The sequence below is a fragment of the Oncorhynchus mykiss genome, chromosome 3 (assembly GCF_057628025.1).
Source record: "Oncorhynchus mykiss isolate SJ-2025 chromosome 3, ASM5762802v1, whole genome shotgun sequence".
NCBI lineage: Eukaryota > Metazoa > Chordata > Actinopteri > Salmoniformes > Salmonidae > Oncorhynchus > Oncorhynchus mykiss.
Genome location: NC_143024.1, coordinates 21,241,301 through 21,261,300, shown reverse-complemented (window position 1 = coordinate 21,261,300; position 20,000 = coordinate 21,241,301). Strand labels below are relative to the sequence as shown.

Genomic DNA, 20,000 nt, shown 5'->3' with positions numbered 1-20,000 from the left:
AGGAGCGGTAGAAATACTCTTAATGATTGGCTATGAAAAGCCAACTGACATTTACTCCTGAGGTGCTGACTTGTTGCACCCTCGACAACTACTGTGATTATTATTATTTGACCATGCGGGTCAATAATGAACATTTTAACATCTTGGCCATGTTCTGTTATAATCTCCAACCGGCACAGCCAGAAGAGGACTGGCCACCCCTCATAGCCTGGTTCCTCTCTAGGTTTCTTCCTGAGTTTTGGCCTTTCTAGGGAGTTTTTCCTAGCCACCGTGCTTCTACACCTGCATTGCTTGCTGTTTGGGGTTTTAGGCTGGGTTTCTGTACAGCAGTTTGAGATATCAGCTGATGTAAATCAATTTGATTTGACTGTTGGTTAAGGGCTTGTAAGTAAGCATTTCACAGTAAGGTTTACAATTGTTGTATTCGGTGCATGTGACAAATAATGTTAGCTTTTGATTTGTCTATTAACTAATTTACCACATGGTGACATCACCATGGAAAGGCCAAAGCTCCATTCCACCAAAACAGGCTGAATTTTTGTTGCAGTATTTTCAAACAGCTCTTTCACTAAAAGGGGGGCATTATCCACATTTTGACAGTATTATTCCAACTTCAGTGTGGAAATATATGTAAAACACAAAAAAAAAAAGTTGACTGCCTTTAATGATTAGGTGAGGGACAATGTTCAGCACTTACTTCCTTATCATCACTGAGAAAAGGTCAGCTGTGACCTCTCCCAGGGCAGACCTGCAAATCATATGGGCAGCTACATGATTATGTAATGTACTCTGGAGTGTCAAATAACTCCAAATTCTAATAGAATTTGGACCTAGGGAAAACATATGCCAATATAGTTTTTTGCCCGACAAATGTCCAACACAAAAGGATGAGACATTGGTCTTTATAAAGACCCCCACCATAGATGAGTGTCAAGGAAGGGAAAATGCATCCTTTCTCCTGCTGATCCAGAAATGATCGTATTGTGAGAAGGCAAGGTTCCCTCCCTGTCACGTGTTTGCAATCCAACCTTGTCAATTCAGTGATTACCTAAGGAAGGTAGCATTTCAATGTATTTGATCAGGCTCTCTGAGATACAACAAAGACAGACATGAGTTTCAGGCTGGTTCAGAGATCAGATATCAAAAGGAAGGAGAGCCTACTTCAAAGAGAGGAAGGAGGGAGGCCATGGGAAGAGGAGCCAGGGGGTGGCAATAACAAGACACTGTGGCAGGGGTAGATTAGTCAGAGGAGAGGGGGATGGAGGAAAAGGTTCTGAGGCATCAGCTTCCTTGTTTATCAGCGGACTGAGACTTACTAAATCAGCGGACAGGCACTAGGGCTGGACTTTGTTATTAAGTCACGTTTCAAACAATTGTCTTCCAGATAAATATGCTAAGAATGTTGTCGGCAGGGTTATTTTTCCTCCGTTAAAGCAAATCAATGCCACGTGGACTAAACAGATACGCAGTCTTTCCATAAACAACAAAAACATGTTGGGTACTCCTGAGGGGTGGGGGGGTTGATGCAAGGAAAATAACATTTTGTAGAGGTAGACAAGTTTACAAGATAAAATAATAAATGTAAGGAAAAAACATTTTAAAAACAATATATAACTATGAACTGTACATTATGTATATATTTTCATTGTAGTAATAATTACAAGTTTATTACAGGCCAATCCATCAATAGACAATACATCTTACTGGCATTAGCAAGGGGTCACACCTCGGGTTGCAAAATTCAGTTAACCAGGGAATTTATTGAAAGTTTTCCCGAATTCCCGGTTGTAGGACCCTGGTCACAGACACATCAAGTTTAAATTGTCACAGCGAGTCTCTTAAAATTGAGAGTGAATATTTTGTAATTACTTGTCATAATGCACTGACACCAGCCCGAGAACCACCTTCCAGTCTTGTGAAATGTTTTATCCTCAGGCCATAGAAGGAAGCTTGGTGTATATCCTGTCAACTTACTTTGCATGACCAAGGATGGACAGCTTTGGTCTAGGGACCAAGGCCCCGTTTGAAATGAAATATTTCCCTTCCTTAAAGTAATCACTGAAACTAACTGATTAGCGACACTGCATCAGCAAGGATATCACATAGCCTTCACCTATCAAGTCTTGTGATATCAGGGATTATTCAGAGGAAGGAGTAAAGGTTAAATAAAAAAAATAAGAGAGGAAGGGCTGCATCTGAAAGTATTTGAACAGGGCCTAAAATTAGCAGGCAAGAGAACAGAGGCCTTGAATTACTCAGACATGACTAATCCATACCAAGCAGTGGGGGTACTGTGGACCAAACAGCCCCGAGCAGTCAAACATGGCATAACTGATTGATACATGCTCATGAGATTACATTCCTGACATATTACATTTGTTCCGGTCACAATTACATAAGGATCATATGTTTTTAAGGTTTACCAAAACACCCGTTCAACATAGACATACTAGGTACAGCTGAAGCTGAAATTCCCTGTTTTAGGTCAGATAGGATCACCACTTTATTTTAAGAATGTGAAATGTCAGAATAATAGTAGAAAAAAATATTTATTTCAGCTTTTATTTCTTTCATCACATTCCCAGTGGGTCAGAAGTTTACATACACTTAATTAGTATTTGATAGCATTGCCTTTAAATTGTTTAACTTGGGTCAAACGTTTTGGGTAGTCCTCCACAAGCTTCCCACAATAAGTGGGAAGAGCTGGTGTAACTGAGTCAGGTTTGTAGGCCTCCTTGCTCACACACGTTTCTTCAGTTCTGCCCACACATTTTCTATGGAATTGAGGTCAGGGCTTTGTGATGGCCACTTCAAAACCTTGACTTTGTTGTCTTTAAGACATTTTGCTACAACTTTGGAAGTATGCTTGGGGTCATTGTCCATTTGGAAGACCCATTTGCGATCAAGCTTAAACTTCCTGACTGAAGTCTTGAGATGTTGCTTCAATATATCCACAATTTTCCATCCTCATGATCAAATCAAATGTATTTATATAGACCTTCTTACATCAGCTGATATATCAAAGTGCTGTACAGAAACCCAGCCTAAAACCCCAAACAGCAAGCAAATGCAGGTGTAGAAGCACGGTGGCTTGGAAAAACTCCCTAGAAAGGCCAAAACCTAGGAAGAAACCTAGAGAGGAACCAGGCTATGAGGGGTGGCCAGTCCTCTTCTGGGTGTGCCGGGTGGAGATTATAACAGAACATGGCCAAGAAGTTAAAATGTTCATAAATGACCAGCATAGTCAAATAATAATAATCACAGTAGTTGTCGAGGGTGCAACAAGTCAGCACCTCAGGAGTAAATGTCAGCTGGCTTTTCATAGCCAATCTTTGAGAGTATCTCTACCGCTCCTGCTGTCTAGAGAGTTGAAAACAGCAGATGAAGCATGATGCCATCTATTTTGTGAAGTTTACCAGTCCCTCCTGCAGCAAAGCACCCCAAACATCATGATGCTGCCACCCCATGCTTTACGGTTGGGATGGTGTTCTTCGGCTTGCAAGCCTCCAAACAGAACGATGGTCATTATGGCCAAACAGTTCTATTTTTGTTTCATCAGACCAGAGGACATTTCTCCAAAAAATACAATCTTTGTCCCCATGTGCAGTTGCAAACTGTAGTCTGGCTTTTTTATGGCGGTTTTGGAGCAGTGGCTTATTCCTTTCTGAGCGGCCTTTCAAGTTATGTCGATATAGGACTTGTTTTACTGTGGATATAGATACTTTTGTACCCGTTTCCTCCAGCATCTACACAAGGTCCTTTGCTGCTGTTCTGGGATTGATTTGCACTTTTCGCACCTTCCTGAGCGGTATGACGCTTGCGTGGTCCCATGGTGTTTATACTTGCATACTATTGTTTGTACAGATGAACGTGGTACCTTCAGGCATTTGGAAATTGCTCTCAATGAGGAACCAGACTTGTGGAGGTCTACCATTTTTTTTCTGAGGTCTTGGCTGATTTATTTTGATTTTCCCATGATGTCCAGCAAAGAGGCACTGAGTTTGAAGGTAGGCCTTGAAATACATCCACAGGTACACCTCCAATTGACGTCAATTAGCCTATCAGAAGCTTCGAAAGTCATGACATCATTTTCTGGAATTTTCCAAGCTGTTTAAAGGCACAGTCAACTTAGTTTATGTAAACTTCTGACCCACTGGAATTGTGATACAGTGAATTAATTATAAGTGATATAATCTGTCTGTAAACAATTGTTGGAAAAATTACTTGTGTCTTGCACAAAGTAGATGTCCTAACTGACTTGCCAAAACTATAGTTTGTTAACAAGAAATTTGTGGAGTGGTTGAAAAACTAGTTTTAATGGCTCCAACCTAAGTGCATGTAAACTTTTGACTTCAACTGTATAGGCTACATTCCATTGAGAAAACCATTTCTGAAATGTAGGCTATGATTTGATTTGGGAGGCACAGTCTTGTCTGTGACTAGCTAAATCCTCAAGATGGTAATCAATCATTTACTGAGTTTATGTTGTCTGTTTAAGATTATAACTGTCTCCTATGGAAACGATCTGCTTGTCATGTGGTAAATAACACCAGCAAGACAAGTACATCTTGTTCCTTTCAACAGCAATCTTTATCTAAGAGATAGAATACAATCGAGTGTTGATTTTCTGCAGCTGCATAACACTTCAGAATCTACTCACAATTATATCAATTAAAACGGACTACAACAGAGGTATGTAAAAAGGCAGTTTAAACATGTGGAACTAGTGACTATTTGCTGAAAACAACCAGCATTCTGGGTCTTTGTGAGACTTTGAGGATTCCGTGACAACATACATGAAACTTGATCAAGCAACAGTCTCGTGTTCACTCTGTTGCAACTTCATAATCTAGCATCATCATCATGCACCCTTTTTTCTAAGAAAAACAGGCAAATGCACTATAACCCATGATGGCTACTGTTCAACAGTCTCATCTATCCTATTGTGGAATACCCGTGTAAAAGGACTCAATGAGATTTATATTTATTTCAGTGTTGATCTATCTTTACTGGTTTATTCTAGGAGTAATCGTCTCCATGGGATTGCTAATTAACTTCCTTTGTGCACAGATATTACATACACACCAATACAAACTTAACACCACAGTATGCTCATTAGCTTTGCTTTGTTTTTCCTGTAGTGGACGGTCCCTTCTGATATACCTGGATGGCAGAGGAGGCTGGTGGGGGGACCTATATGAGGACAGGCTCATTGTCATGGCTGGAATGGAATAAATAGAACAGAGTCAAACATGGGGTTTTGTATGGGTTTGATACCGTTCCATTAATTCCATTTCAGTCTTTACAATGAGCCCGTCCTCCTATAGCTCCTCCCACCAGCCTCTGGTGAATGGAGATTTGCGTTGTCGCAGGTTTAGGCTTCTTATATAAGACTGAAAGGGCAAAGTCACAGGAGTTGTACTTTAAGGCATTACAGGGAAGGACAGTGGTTCCAATACGGAAGGGGATCTACATTTGCATGAGGGTGTGGCTCCCTCTGAAATAGTTCTAGAACTGTTCTAGGACAGCTTTGATAGAGAACAAAGACATCTGAACTCTGTAAGGCAAGGTCAGGAAATATGCATCTCTGCATGCCATTTGTGCATACTAGAATGTATACACCACACACATGCACCGAATACACACTCCCCCATACACATTCAACTTGTTCCCCCCCCCTATTTTGTTCCCATGGCTATGCAGGTACAGGCTTCTCAGGATAAACGGAGTGTAATCCAACAGCTGTGCAACAAAGCTCGTTTTCATCCGTTTTTAAAATTCTCTATTAATCCCTCGGCTTGCGTCCTGCACCGCCGCTCTGCTCAGCAGGTGATCCCTTCCATTAAACCCCAGAAATTATTTTGGCTATTTTCAGTCTCTGAGGCTTTTTTCTCCCCTTTCTCTGTGAACATAGATGGCAACAGAGATTATATAGTTGGAGAGAGCGCCGTATCAGCTGATCTGGTCAGCCAATCCCTTGTCAGAATCGGGTGATCTTCACTCCAGAGTCGCCGACAATGAGCCGGGACATGGAGGGATGGATCTGAGGGAGACAAACCGATAGAGTGATTAGTAGAATACTTTAGAGAAGGGAACTAAAGATAGGTATTAGAAGTGTATAATGTGGTTATTAATATACCAGAGAAAAGTCTAACAGCTTTTGTTGCACTGAAGTGATAGGCCATCATCAAGGGTTTAATATAATACAGGCAGAATACAGAGGGTAACATCATACCGAAGACAATACACCAGTTCAGTACTATAGATGTGGAGTGGATTTACATGCACTTACGAGCTGGGATTGTTAGTAAAAATATTTATTTTAATAAAGCTTTCGAAATCAGTTTTAAAATCTTAGCAACTGCCCACTCCACTTTCTCACTCCATCGCTCTCTCTACCTGTGCCTGCAGCGGGCCGTATGGCACCAGTTCCCCGTCCACAGTGAGTGTTCCTCGTGGGGAGAGGGGCTGCAGCCTGAAGGCCCTGGCTGGGACGTGGCTCACATAGGGGGAGCTGAGAGACAGGTGTGCCCCCCTCTCCATGGCCAGGAACAGACGGAGCAGGGTGGCTCTGGAGATCCCTGCCCGCACAAATGTCAGGTGGATCAGCCCATCGTCAAACCTGGCTTGGGGGGCGGCGTGGAGGTCTGCCCCGAGATGGGACTGGTAGATGGCCAGCACAAGCACAAAGTCCCCCTCGATGGTCACCCAGTCCCGGGTCGGCAGGGCCTGGTCCAAGGGGGGCAGGAGGTCATCCCTGGGGGGATTGAAAGGGAGTGAGACGGGGGGGCGGTTCTTGAGGGGTCCAGCAGGCTCTGCAATGTCAAAGGTAAAGGAGGGGGACTGGAGAGACGGGGAAGGGGAAGTAGAGTTGGGTGTGTTGGGGCGCGGAACGAGGTAGGAAGAGGAGTGAGGGGAGGCGCAGGACGGGGAGGAAGGGGGCGTGGGAGAGAGGGAGAGGGACAGGGAGGGGAGTTTAGGGGGTAGGGAGTTGGAGTGGGGGTGGTGGAGGAGGGATAGGGGTCTGGGGCGGGATGCGTTCTGGTCCAGAGATTTGGGCTTGAAGGAGAAAGGAGAGTGTCTGAAGGGAGAGGATATGGTGAGGGCTCTCTCCCGGGCGATGTCCAGTGGGTAAGCTTCTTTCTGGAAGTATGTTTCGTTCAGATCCATCTCTTCTGCCCTGTACGAGGCTCCAGACATGGGGTCAGCCTCCTGGCTGAGGGGCTGGCTAAAGAAGGCGTTAGCTATCTGGCTGGAAGGGGCAGAGTTCTTCCTTAGAGCCAGTCTGGTCTGCTGGAGGTTGTCAGGGTACGAGTAACACCCCTCTGGGTCCTCGTTGGGCTCTCGCCCCATGTCCCCCCCGTACTCCTCTCCAACCTCCTTCGCTTCCATCACTCCATCCATTGAGCCGCTGCTACCTTCCCCATTCCTCACTCTCTCCTCTATATCCTCTATCACCCCTGAGTCCTGCTCCATCGTTCCGTCTTCTCTTTCCTCATCTGGCGTTTCTTCCATGTTCCTCGTCATCCCATCCTCCCTTCCCATCCTGTAATCTTCCCTTTCGTTCGACTCCGAACTCGTCCCAGATCTCTCCGAACTTGTCCCTGACCTCCCCGCCTCACCCTCCATCTCTCTCTCTCTATCCTCTGCCAAGCTACTCGCCCTGACCACCCCTGTTCCCCCTCCCCTGGCCCTCTCCCTCCTCCTCTCCCTCTCTCTTTGCCTCTCCATCTCTCTCTCCCTCTCCCTCTCCGTGTCTACCTTCCTCAGACTCCTCTGTTCGCTGAGGCCCATGTCAGAGCTAGTGCGTTGGATGGGGGTGTGGCAGAAGCCCTCCAGGCCCTCAGTGATGCTGCGGGACAGGGGTCTGCGCAGGGGCGGAGGGATGGCGTCTGGGGATGTGGCGACTATGGAGGGGGGCAGGTAGGACAGACGGCCCTTATAGGAGCGCAGGGAGGCCAGGCGGACCAGAGTGCCCAGGGTGAACCGTGCCGACCCCAGACCCCGGTACCTGCAACATCACACCATTACAGCATTTAGTTACCGGGGCAACAACAGAGAACATAACACATTACTTATTCATTAGGAATAAAAGTGATCAAGGAGGTACAGTGAAAGATTGCATGTACTTAATTTATGGATGAGTGACCGTCACCCTGGAAGCCTCTTCCCCAGAGTTAAAGAACCGAATCACGTTCTGCCCATGTGTTAGTTTACACACATCCACCTCCCTTCACATTTCTCACTTTACTCAGCCTCTTCTGAACCCTTCCTATCAACCTTTTTGATAGACATGGTAGAGCCTGCATCTCTGCCTCAAATTGATATAAAACCTGCAGCTATTTGAACCAAAATTACAAAATATATATATATATGTTAGTATATTAGTATGCTAATGTAGGCTACAACTTTGTCTCTTGTAACTAAGGATATTGCAGTAGCACATGTAGGAAACTGTCTACACATTGTACTGGGGCAAAAACAATCTGCATTTAAACCACAAATCACATACAACTGTAATTTTGCTTCTCAATGATCATGCAAGTAGTGCACGATTTGACAATGACTGAAATTTGCCTGAGTAGCTTTGACTGCCTCCTGCTTAGCCAATGTTTGCAATGATGATGGAAAAAACTGCCCTTCAGTGTACTGCTTGTGTTTGATAAGCTGTGTCTGCAGAGGGAGCAGTAAAATAGAGAATCCCGCACAAGTGCAGAAGCTAGCTATCGGGACTCTAGAGAACTCGGCACCGCAGCCACGCCATTAACTTTAACACACACACCTCTCACTCTCGATGTCCACGTCAGACACAAAGCCCCAGGCCACAGACAGAAAGGAGAACATCCTTCTGGGAAGACCCGGGCGGCCATTTTGAGAAGGGGCGGGGCTGGTTGTCACAGAGACCAAATCCATGGGCTTGACTCCACCACGGCAGAGCTGAAAACAGCAGTTGAGGAGGAGAGGCTCCCGAAGGCACATGTCATAACTAGGATGAAGAGAAAAGTAAGAGGGAAACAGTGGATGGAAGAGAATGGAGAAAGGGTGAGAATGTGGAGAGGGAGAGGAATGGAAAATACAGAGAGGAAAGGTGAGAGGAGAGAGGAAATTAATACTGTGTAATATAAGTAAACAATGTTTATGACACACACAATCAGTGAATGTTACGTAGGTGGCCAAACAAACCATCGTAAAGACAACACAAGAGATAAGAAGGAGAGAGATGAAAGAACAGACTGAACTATATTGACTGGACTCATTTATTGACGTGTCTTCCAGAGATAAAGGAGAGAACTCAAGAAATAACAGGACATAGAGGGAGGGAATAGTGGGGGTAGGAGAAAGAGGGAGGGAGGGAATAGTGGGGGTAAGAGAAAGGGAGGGAGGGAGTGGGGAGCAGGAGAGAAAGGGAGGGAAGAGAGAATATCTCTATCAGTCTCGATGATTCGTTGAAACAGCTGATAAAACAATATGAGAGGCATAAGAATTAGTTGAAGATGCTAAAGTCTACAGTACTTTAATAAGGCCAATGGGCTGTACATCAAGAAACTGAAGCCTACTACTGCAATGTAATAGGGCCAATGGGCTGTTCATCAAGAAACTAAAGTCTAAAGGTTGACCGTGATTAGAATTAAGGTTGGGTGATATTTGGGGAGACCTCTTCTACGATATGCTACTCCAAATATTGTGATATCCGATATGATCGTTTGGGGACTTTATTACTTTATTTCCTCTTTTTTATTTAACCTTTAACTTTTGGGGCAGCAGGAATCCTAGTGAATAGAGTGTTGGGCCATTGCTGGATCGAATCCCCGAGCTGACAAGGTAAAAGTCTGTCGTTCTGCCCCTGAACAGGCAGTTAACCCACTGTTCCCTGGTAGGCCGTCATTGTAAATAAGAATGTGTTCTTAACTGACTTGCCTAGTTAAATAAAGGTTCAATAAAAAATGAGTCAAGTCAGTTAAGAACAAATTCTTATTTAGAATGACGGTCTACCCCAGACAAATCCTCCCAACCCGGACGACACTGGGCTATTGTGCACCGCCCTATGGGACTTCCGATCACAGCCGGTTGTGATACAGCCTGGAATCGAACCAGCCACCAATTTTGACTAAATAATTCCAGACTTTGCAAGTTTTGTCCTTATATATGATTTTCTAGTCACATTCTCATGAAATAATCATAGTAAGGCAAAAAAATGTCTTCATTTATTTAGACTTCATTTTCAACATATCGTTGCAGCCGAACTTATAAGACTGCACCGTTCGATTTTTAAAGTTCAAATACAGAAGTCTTGCACATCCCGATATAGCTACCATCTTGGACTTCACGATATAGCTACCATCTTGGACTTCACGATATAGCTACCATCTTGGACTTCACGATATAGCTACCATCTTGGACTTCACGATATAGCTACCATCTTGGACTTCACGATATAGCTACCATCTTGGACTTCACGATATAGCTACCATCTTGGACTTCACGATATAGCTACCATCTTGGACTTCACGATATAGCTACCATCTTGGACTTCACGATATAGCTACCATCTTGGACTTCACGATATAGCTACCATCTTGGACTTCACGATATAGCTACCATCTTGGACTTCACGATATAGCTACCATCTTGGACTTCACGATATAGCTACCATCTTGGACTTTACGATATAGCTACCATCTTGGACTTCACGATATAGCTACCATCTTGGACTTCACGATATAGCTACCATCTTGGACTTCACAATATAGCTACCATCTTGGACTTCACAATATAGCTACCATCTTGGACTTCACATATTAGGCAATGTCAAACATCCTGATATTCGATAGAATCATATATCGTCCCAATGCTAATTAGACTGCACACCTTTTATTTCCAATGAAAACTACTGTGGGTGTGTATGTGACTGTAAAGGTGCGTGTTTATTTTCATCAGCATTGAGAAATGTATCAAGTGGTAGAGGAATGAATTTGAGGCTGAGGGAAATTATTAATTCAATCCAGACACACCATGGGACCAGAACTCTGAACTGGAATAACCTATTCATTCATTTCAATGCTTCTAGTCTCTCCAGCATTCTCACCATTGATCGAACAAGACATTCTAAATTATTGCATGTTTATGTTTGAATCAGTCTCATATCTCTGGTCAAGTCATCACGTGTCACATAGCTGGTTGGATGTGTGTGTGTGACCCACCCCGCATGGTGGTTGATGGAGCCAGCCAGGGCATTTCCAGAGCCACAGGGAAGGATACCTACAGGTGTCTTTATTGCTAGTTCCCAGTCTGGACGCTCCATCAAACCATTGATCACCTGGAGAGAGAAAAGCAGAGCAGAGTCAGACACACACACACACACACACACACACACACACACACACCCCCACCCACCTCGTGCAGCAGGCCATCTCCAGAGACGATGATGATGCCGTCCCACTGAGGCAGGGAGATCTCTTTGATCAACTCTCTGGCATGGTTCTGTCGCTCTGAGAACAAAAGGAGATGTGTTGTTAGGAGGTTGTACCCATGTGTGTGATACCGGTTAACGACTGAGGTTGCAGAGCTGATGTTACGGTGTGTGTTACCTGTCAGTATCAGGTTGTAGCTGATGTTACGGTGTGTGATACCGGTTAACGACTGAGGTTGCAGAGCTGATGTTACGGTGTGTGTTACCTGTCAGTATCAGGTTGTAGCTGATGTTACGGTGTGTGATACCGGTTAACGACTGAGGTTGCAGAGCTGATGTTACGGTGTGTGTTACCTGTCAGTATCAGGTTGTAGCTGATGTTACGGTGTGTGATACCGGTTAACGGCTGAGGTTGCAGAGCTGATGTTAAGGTGTGTGTTACCTGTCTGTATCAGGTTGTAGAGCTAACATTACGGTGTGTGTTACCTGTCTGTATCAGGTTGCAGAGCTGATGTTACGGTGTGTGTTACCTGTCTGTATCAGGTTGTAGCTGATGTTACGGTTTGTGTTACCTGTCTGTATCAGGTTGTAGAGTTAACATTACGGTGTGTGTTACCTGTCTATCAGGTTGCAGAGCTGATGTTACGGTGTGTGTTACCTGTCTGTATCAGGTTGCAGAGCTGACGTTACGGTGTGTGTTACCTGTCTGTATCAGGTTGCAGAGCTGACGTTACGGTGTGTGCTACCTGTGTGTATCAGGTTGCAGAGCTGACGTTACGGTGTGTGTTACCTGTCTGTATTAGGTTGTAGCTGACATTACAGTGTGCTACCTGTCTGTATCAGGTTGTAGCTGACGTTACGGTGTGTGTCACCTGTCTGTATCAGGTTGTAGCTGACGTTACGGTGTGTGTTACCTGTCTGTATTAGGTTGTAGCTGACATTAGTGTGTTACCTGTCTGTATCAGGTTGTAGCTGACGTTACGGTGTGTGCTACCTGTCTGTATCAGGTTGTAGCTGACGTTACGGTGTGTGCTACCTGTCTGTATCAGGTTGTAGCTGACGTTACGGTGTGTGTTACCTGTCTGTATCAGGGTGTAGCTGACGTTACGGTGTGTGCTACCTGTCTGTATCAGGTTGCAGAGCTGATGTTACAGTGTGTGTTACCTGTCTGTATCAGGTTGTAGAGCTGACGTTACAGTGTGTGTTACCTGTCTGTATCAGGTTGCAGAGCTGACGTTAAGGTGTGTGTTACCTGTCTGTATCAGGTTGCAGAGCTGATGTTACAGTGTGTGTTACCTGTCTGTATCAGGTTGTAGCTGATGTTCCAGTGTGTGTTACCTGTCTGTATCAGGTTGTGGCTGATGTTACGGTGTGTGTTACCTGTCTGTATCAGGTTGTAGAGCTGATGTTACGGTGTGTGTTACCTGTCTGTATCAGGTTGTAGAGCTGACGTTACAGTGTGTGTTACCTGTCTGTATCAGGTTGTAGCTGACGTTAAAGTGTGTGTTACCTGTCTGTATCAGTTTGCAGAGCTGATGTTACGGTGTGTGTTACCTGTCTGTATCAGGTAGTAGCTGATGTTACGGTGTGTGCTACCTGTCTGTATCAGGTTGTAGCTGATGTTACGGTGTGTGCTACCTGTCTGTATCAGGTTGCAGAGCTGACGTTACGGTGTGTGTTACCTGTCTGTATCAGGTTGTAGCCGACATTACGGTGTGTTACCTGTCTGTATCAGGTTGTAGTTGGCATTACGGTGTGTGTTACCTGTCTGTATCAGGTTGTAGCTGGCATTACGGTGTGTGTTACCTGTCTGTATCAGGTTGTAGCTGATGTTAGCCTCTCTGATCATTGGCAGGATGTGTGTCTGACACCACTGCATAGCCTGGCCTCTCCCACTGAAGGGGTTCACCAATAGCAGCAGCCTTCGGGGACGGGGCAGTAGACGTTTGACAATTTCTGAGGGAAAGCAGCCAATCATTAGAAACAAATTGATTGATTGTTCTATCAAAAATACAAGGCTTCGTCCTCACAGTGTACAAGAGAACAACAAACGTACGTGATGCCATAAAGCTGGGTTTCCCAAACTCAGTCCTGGGACCCCCACCCCCCCGGGTGCATGTTTTAGTTTTGTCCCAGCACTACACAGCTGATTCAAATAACCAACATCAAGCTTTGATTATTTGGGGATGACCGAGTTTGGGAAACCCTGCCATAAAGCACAGTGTTTCCCACCCTTAGACCTTGAGTGTATCTGTGACAAGGCAAACCTCTTTCAGCTCATCTGAAAGGGACTATCTCTGACCAGATAAGTAATAATGATTCCATTTGACTAATGGCTCTATATAATTACATCTTGTAGAATGAAAAGGCCCTCAAGGCCCAGGACAGGAAACAAGGTACTAACTGAACACTTCAGTGTTTAGTCTTCCACAAAACACCTGGTAATAACAAGCAGAGCCCTATCTACACAGCAGCACCTACTGTATAGGGTTGAAGTGGACCAAATACTAACGGCACACATCTCTGACTAAAGCCATTATAGAAGCAGAACCAGCAGCTAGGAGGTTGTCTAATTCACACTGCAGGGGAGAGCAACAGACTAGACAGAGTACAAGGAGTTAGAGAGATAAGGAGAGAGAGATAAGAGAGGAGATAGAGTTACAAACAGTGGAGATAGTTAGACAGTGTGTGATGAATAGAGCAGGGGAGAGAGAGAGAGAGAGAGAGAGAGAGAGAGAGGGGTAGTAACTGGGAAAGGAGAAAGAGGGAGGACATTGAAAGAGGAAGATAAAGAAATGCAGACAGCAGGAAGGAAGGAGGTACAAAACAATAGAGGACAGAGGGCAGATATATGGATTAGAGGAGACAGGAGGAGGAGAGGAGACTAAAAAATGTGTAAAGACAGCAAGGATGAAAGACTATGGGGGGAGGATGCACAGACAGACACTGAGGGTGTAGACTAATGCACAGAGACTGAGAAAATAAGAGTGTTTGGGATAGAGGAAGGAGACAAGAGAGAGAGATATAATGAGTGAGGGAGAGTCAAAACAAATGGAAGAAAAGGGAATGTTGAAATGTTGAAATGGATAATAGATGTTGGTGAGTGAGGGGTGGGAGTTAGTGGGAAGGGAGGGAGGTAGTGTTGGTGAGGGGTGGGAGTTAGTGGGAAGGGAGGGAGGCAGTGTTGGTGAGGGGTGGGAGTTAGTGGGAAGGGAGGGAGGCAGTGTTGGTGAGGGGTGGGAGTTAGTGGGAAGGGAGGGAGGTAGTGTTGGTGAGGGGTGGGAGTTAGTGGGAAGGGAGGGAGGCAGTGTTGATGAGGGGTGGGAGTTAGTGGGAAGGGAGGGAGGCAGTGTTGGTGAGGGGTGGGTGTTAGTGGGAAGGGAGGAAGGCAGTGTTGGTGAGGGGTGGGAGTTAGTGGGAATGGAGGGAGGCAGTGTTGGTGAGGGGTGGGTGTTAGTGGGAAGGGAGGGAGGCAGTGTTGGTGAGGGGTGGGAGTTAGTGGGAAGGGAGGGAGGCATTGTTGGTGAGGGGTGGGAGTTAGTGGGAAGGGAGGGAGGCTGTCTTGGTGAGGGGTGGGAGTTAGTTGGAAGGGAGGGAGGCAGTGTTGGTGAGGGGTGGGAGTTAGTGGGAAGGGAGGCTGTCTTGGTGAGGGGTGGGAGTTAGTTGGAAGGAAGGGAGGCTGTCTTGGTGAGGGGTGGGAGTTAGTTGGAAGGGAGGGAGGCTGTCTTGGTGAGGGGTGGGAGTTAGTTGGAAGGGAGGGAGCTCGTCTTGGTGAGGGGTGGGAGTTAGTTGGAAGGGAGGGAGAGATGCTGTGTTGGTTAGACGCTGAATGATACAGACCGTGTGTGCAGGACAGATAAGAGCAGAGACAGAGAAAGTAGAGGAAATTAAGTGTTAAAGGGATAACCTAGCCCACACACGCCCACACACACACACACACACACACACACACACAGCCAAGAAAGATTAAATAACATGTTTGTTCACATACATGAATGAACCCTTAAACAATACTTTAGCCTTTTAATAGTCAGGTCTCCTGACTGAACATAGCATGCTTTATGTATGTATGTACATACAGTACAATAGCATTGGCCTATATCCATTCATTCCTTATCACATGGCCATTATACAGTTTCCTACAGCCATTATGCAGTAGCCTATATCTAGCATGGTCAGAAATTAGCTGAACTAGCCTGTATCTGTTAGAACATGCAATGCATTCATACAGTAGCCTAAGCCTATATTCCCTTGTATCCTCTGGCCTCCTACATCAAAAGGACCTCAGATCACCCAGTATGACTCCAGTTAACAATAACTAACATAAACACTCCCAGTAATGGAAACAAACTTTATGGAGTGAATGGTGCTCATAAAGTTAATAAAAGGCACAGTTACAGTCTGTACACAGGATAGGAAGTAGTCGACGCCAAACGCCATAACGAGTGCTGATTTGGCTTCATTCTCTCTCACGGTGACTCTCTCACAGTGACACTGTGCCAGTCTTTATGATGGACATTAGAATAACAGACTGATTCCAACAACTGGGATGTTACAATAACCTCAGACCCTACACATAGTGTGCCTGGACTGTAACATAGCATACAAACAGACAAGATAACTGATTGTAGCTGTGTTAGTGGAACACACACTCACCCGTGTCAGCAGTGATGGCGACTCCCCTGAGCAGACATTGTATAGCAGTGGACCACCTCTCAGCCTCCACCCTGGCCTCAGCCAGGTACACCCTCACCTGTCTCCTCCTGGACACCCCCTTCCTCCGCCTCCCCGGGGGATACCAGTATAGGACCAGCAAAGGGGGAGCAGGGGCGCGGGGACAGCTGCACCCTGCCAGCTCTGACAGGGGTAGTATTAGACGTGCCTCTTTACCAGTGCGGGGGGCCAGACGCTGGACGTGGATGTGGGAAGGGGTGAGGGTCAAGGCATAGCTGGAGGCAGCAGAGGGGCTGGGGGAGGGAGAAGGGGATGACAGACCCCCAGGACCTCCAGGGCTGTTGGGGCAGCTGTTGTTGCAGCTGCTGCCCGTTGCCCAGCCCCCGAACTGGCAGTGGAGTAGGGCCTCAGCTGGGGATGGGATGGGGGGCTCTGGGGAACGCATCCTTAGTGTGGGGGGCTTGACGGGAGCGGATTTCCAACCCTCAGGTTTAGGGTAGGTAAGGTCTGTTTCCTGACAGGTGGACGGTGTGTGAGTGTTTCATGCAGTTGGAAGTTTGTTGGATGGAATAAGTCTGTTTAAATTCAGGTAGTGATACACATGTCAGTTCAGTTCGGCGACTGATGGCCACCTTAAAGGAGAATCAAATAGAAGCACCTCTCCTTAGGATCTGCTGGGAAGACCAAAATATAACTATAGACCTGTCAGTCTGTCTTAAAAACTAAAACACAAGTTATTTATCCCTGAAACCTCCTTAAAATCATTCTTCCACTTCAGTGCTTGAATTCCAAAGGCAACGCCACAAAAGCACCTCTGAGTTTGACATGTGAAATCCATCTGCACTCAAAGAAGTATTGTACGATCCCACTGGCTTTCAAATGGAGATTGTTCTCTTTAGTGTGTCAACAGAGGAACAGATAAAAACAATGGAAAACACCAGCCTTCACAATGCAAATGCCGAAGACAAGGATCGATCTTAGATCTGTCAATTCCAGATTATGTCTGCCTTGTCCTTAAATGCTATCAGATTCTAGATTTGTCCATTTCGGAATGATAGACATGAGGCTTGTAAACAAAAACGATATGCTTTTCCAGTTTAAAACTAAAACAGAATATATATACCCCTAAAGATTAAAAAAATATACAAAACTCAAAGATATGCTTAAATTACAGTTTGAAATTATCTTGATATTTATCAATAAAGTGCAGCTTAGAAATGACAGCTACATGTCAAACAAGAGTTTAAATAACATAAAATACAACAAATCTTAACTATGAACCAGACAAAAATGAACACACCTTGGTCTTGCAAGGAGGCTACAGCAATTTAATTAGCACTAGATTGCAGTGGAATATTGTGTGTTAAGTGCTGACGTCAAGCGTCCCGGTCTTCCACAGAAATGAGAGATATGTGGAGGCAGGAGAAAGGTGTGTCAAGGTAGAATTTAAATAGTACTCTTCAAGAGACAATCAGGCTTTACAGTAGTGAGATAGCAACGGGGTCCATGTCCAATTCTAAGTGTCATCTGAATGAAAAATGCCACATAATCAGTTGTTTTCCATCAAAGACAGAGATGGAAAACCAAACAAAACAGATAAAAACTCAAACATTTTACTAGATTGTGCGGGGGGGGGGGGTTGTCATTTCTTGAGTTCAAGGGTCCATGTTCCTTCACATAGATAAGTATACCTAGAGGGAAACACTGGTATTAGTAATCCATTAGCTTCCAATGTGTTCCAGCAGAAAGTACTCAGTCTATATATTCAAGTGCTGAAGAAGCACAAAGGAAGTGACTAGTATCAATAAAAATGTCCCTTTAAAACTAGTACTACTAGTTTGATGGTTGTAGCCATCAATTGTCCCATTAACAATCACCCATATTAGCAAACTTATTTCAATTTAAACTCCACTTTTCTCTAGTATAGGCTAGTACTAATCATAATGAACAATATCAGTAAAATGCCTGCAATAAGTGATTGGTGACGATAATTTTCAGTTTATCTTCCCAGTTCTAGTATCAATGTCACTCCACCCAAAAGTACCTTCATGTTTCGTTGACAAAAACATGTGCAGTAGCACCTTGTAAGGCAGTCATTATGAAAACAATAGAACAGTAGAAAACAAAGAGGAAATGACTTTCAAATCAACTTTTCCAACAATCCAGCCGAGTGACCGAGACAGGCTCCCTCACCATGTCCTGCTTCTACGTTTAGAGTGGTGCGTATGCGTGTTTCACAGTCCGATACAGGTTTATATTGTTCCAAAAGGTGAGTGACTCTTTGGCCAGTTGCAGAAGTGAAAGCAGGGCAGCAAACTCGTGAGAGATTGTGGTTCAAACTGGATTAGGCAATCTGTGTGCATGCTTTATCCCCATGTCCAGGATTCCTTGAAGTCATGCCATGATGGCTAAACCACGCTGATTTAGAATCACACGTTCCTGACATCTGTGCTCACTGATGCGACGACCTAATTTGGGTAAATGAGCACTGGTTTATTACCACGTATGCCTAATGAAATTAACCGAGTTTGGTGGACACATTGACGGATGGCGTTTGTCCAGACAGTCTCTTTCACAATTTGTAACCAGTGGAAGTATGATTCATTGACGGATTAGCCTACTAGACAGATTCTTGCCCAGGACTGACTTCGGCAGGCATAACTCGTAGCGACCTTCAAATATTGTTTACTCAGTCATCACCAATTGGTTCTTTACATTGTTACTAGTGAAATACTATGGACTGAAAACACAATGTGTTGGTTAACATGAAGCCTGGAAAACCTTGAATTAAGTGTCTATCATTCAGATTCAGTCATCATAGACTACATAACAAAACTGACCCATAAGAGGCTTCCCTTTAAGTATTAATTGTTATGTTCAGTCTATAACTTATCTAAGGTGCTGACAATCAAGACTTGGCAGATATGCAGCCTCTGATTAAAGAAAAAAATACTTGGTGCATTTGCTCGTGCGGGTACCTTGGTGCATTTGCTCGTGCGGGTACCTTGGTGCATTTGCAGGGTGGCTGGTATCGCCGCTCTAATTTGGTTTTACCAAGACCGTGCTCGGAACATTTAGGATCCATTTGGCAGTCTTGCACACAACATTGTTTAGAAATGTGTGATCTGTTCTCAAGTGGCTAGCTAGTAGGATAGAGCGACTGACAAATAACGTTGGCTTAGAATGAAGCCATCGAGCTACTAGTGTCGTAGCGATCTAACGTTAGCAAATGACAAGCGTTAACTACAGTTAATACTCATAGCGTAACTATTGCAAGCTAGCTGATAAGTTAGCTAGCTACTTCTGACGTTTGAAATTGTTACAGTTACCCATGTTGTGTTGACTGGTAGCTACAGTAGCCATCGCCAGGGAATACAGTATACAAAGCAGTTACCGTTCAATTGGGGTTAGCAGCAAGCTAGGCAATATAAGATATCCCAACTTGTTACAGTGGATAGCATGCTAGTCAAAAATGCTGTGTTGAATCATGTATTGGCTAGCTATAACGTTATAAACGCAACTGGTTGTTTATCCTGGCTAAAAACTCGGTCTAGCCACAATATCTAACGTTAGCAGCAAGGCGCTATCCGGCTGGCCATCATTTTGTCATTAGCTAGCTAAACAATGTCATTTCACTAACGTCAGCTAGCAACAATATGCTGACTAGCTAGCTTGGAGATAGCTACTTAATACTCAATTGGTAAAATAACCGTGTAAATATTAATCCAACTGTATAGACTGAACTCAAATTACCTCATTCTACCTCCCCGGCTTGCTTGCTCCGTAGGACGGCTGTGGTTATCCTCCAGGAAGCGTGTATGAAACACGGGAGGACTGGATAGTTTGAGCGGCGGGGAGGAAGTCCAATCCTGATAAGGAAAGACATTCCGGACCTACCGACATTCTCCAATAGTTA

General features: G+C 44.8%; 1 protein-coding gene across 1 annotated transcript; it reads right to left on the bottom strand.

The window, feature by feature from the left end:
• Positions 1 to 1,635: 1,635 nt before the first annotated feature.
• Positions 1,636 to 19,995, bottom strand: sphk2 (sphingosine kinase 2). Its single transcript, XM_036968317.2, has 8 exons — positions 19,838 to 19,995; positions 16,067 to 17,775; positions 13,217 to 13,366; positions 11,395 to 11,489; positions 11,202 to 11,317; positions 8,783 to 8,986; positions 6,400 to 8,011; positions 1,636 to 6,043 (listed from the first exon to the last, which is right to left on the bottom strand). The coding sequence occupies exons 2-8, from the start codon at positions 16,527 to 16,529 to the stop codon at positions 5,981 to 5,983; spliced, it is 2,703 nt and encodes a 900-aa protein (XP_036824212.1). The 5' UTR covers positions 16,530 to 17,775; positions 19,838 to 19,995; the 3' UTR covers positions 1,636 to 5,980.
• Between the last annotated feature and the right edge of the window lie 5 nt (positions 19,996 to 20,000).

Excerpts from the sequence above, each read along its gene's own strand:
- sphk2 (XM_036968317.2), bottom strand. The coding sequence starts at position 16,529 with ATGCGTTCCCCAGAGCCCCCCATCCCATCCCCAGCTGAGGCCCTACTC. Across the intron at positions 13,367-16,066 it reads CGCCATCACTGCTGACACGG|AAATTGTCAAACGTCTACTG; the intron begins GTGAGTGTGTGT and ends GCTTTCCCTCAG. Across the intron at positions 11,318-11,394 it reads GAGATGGCCTGCTGCACGAG|GTGATCAATGGTTTGATGGA; the intron begins GTGGGTGGGGGT and ends TTCTCTCTCCAG.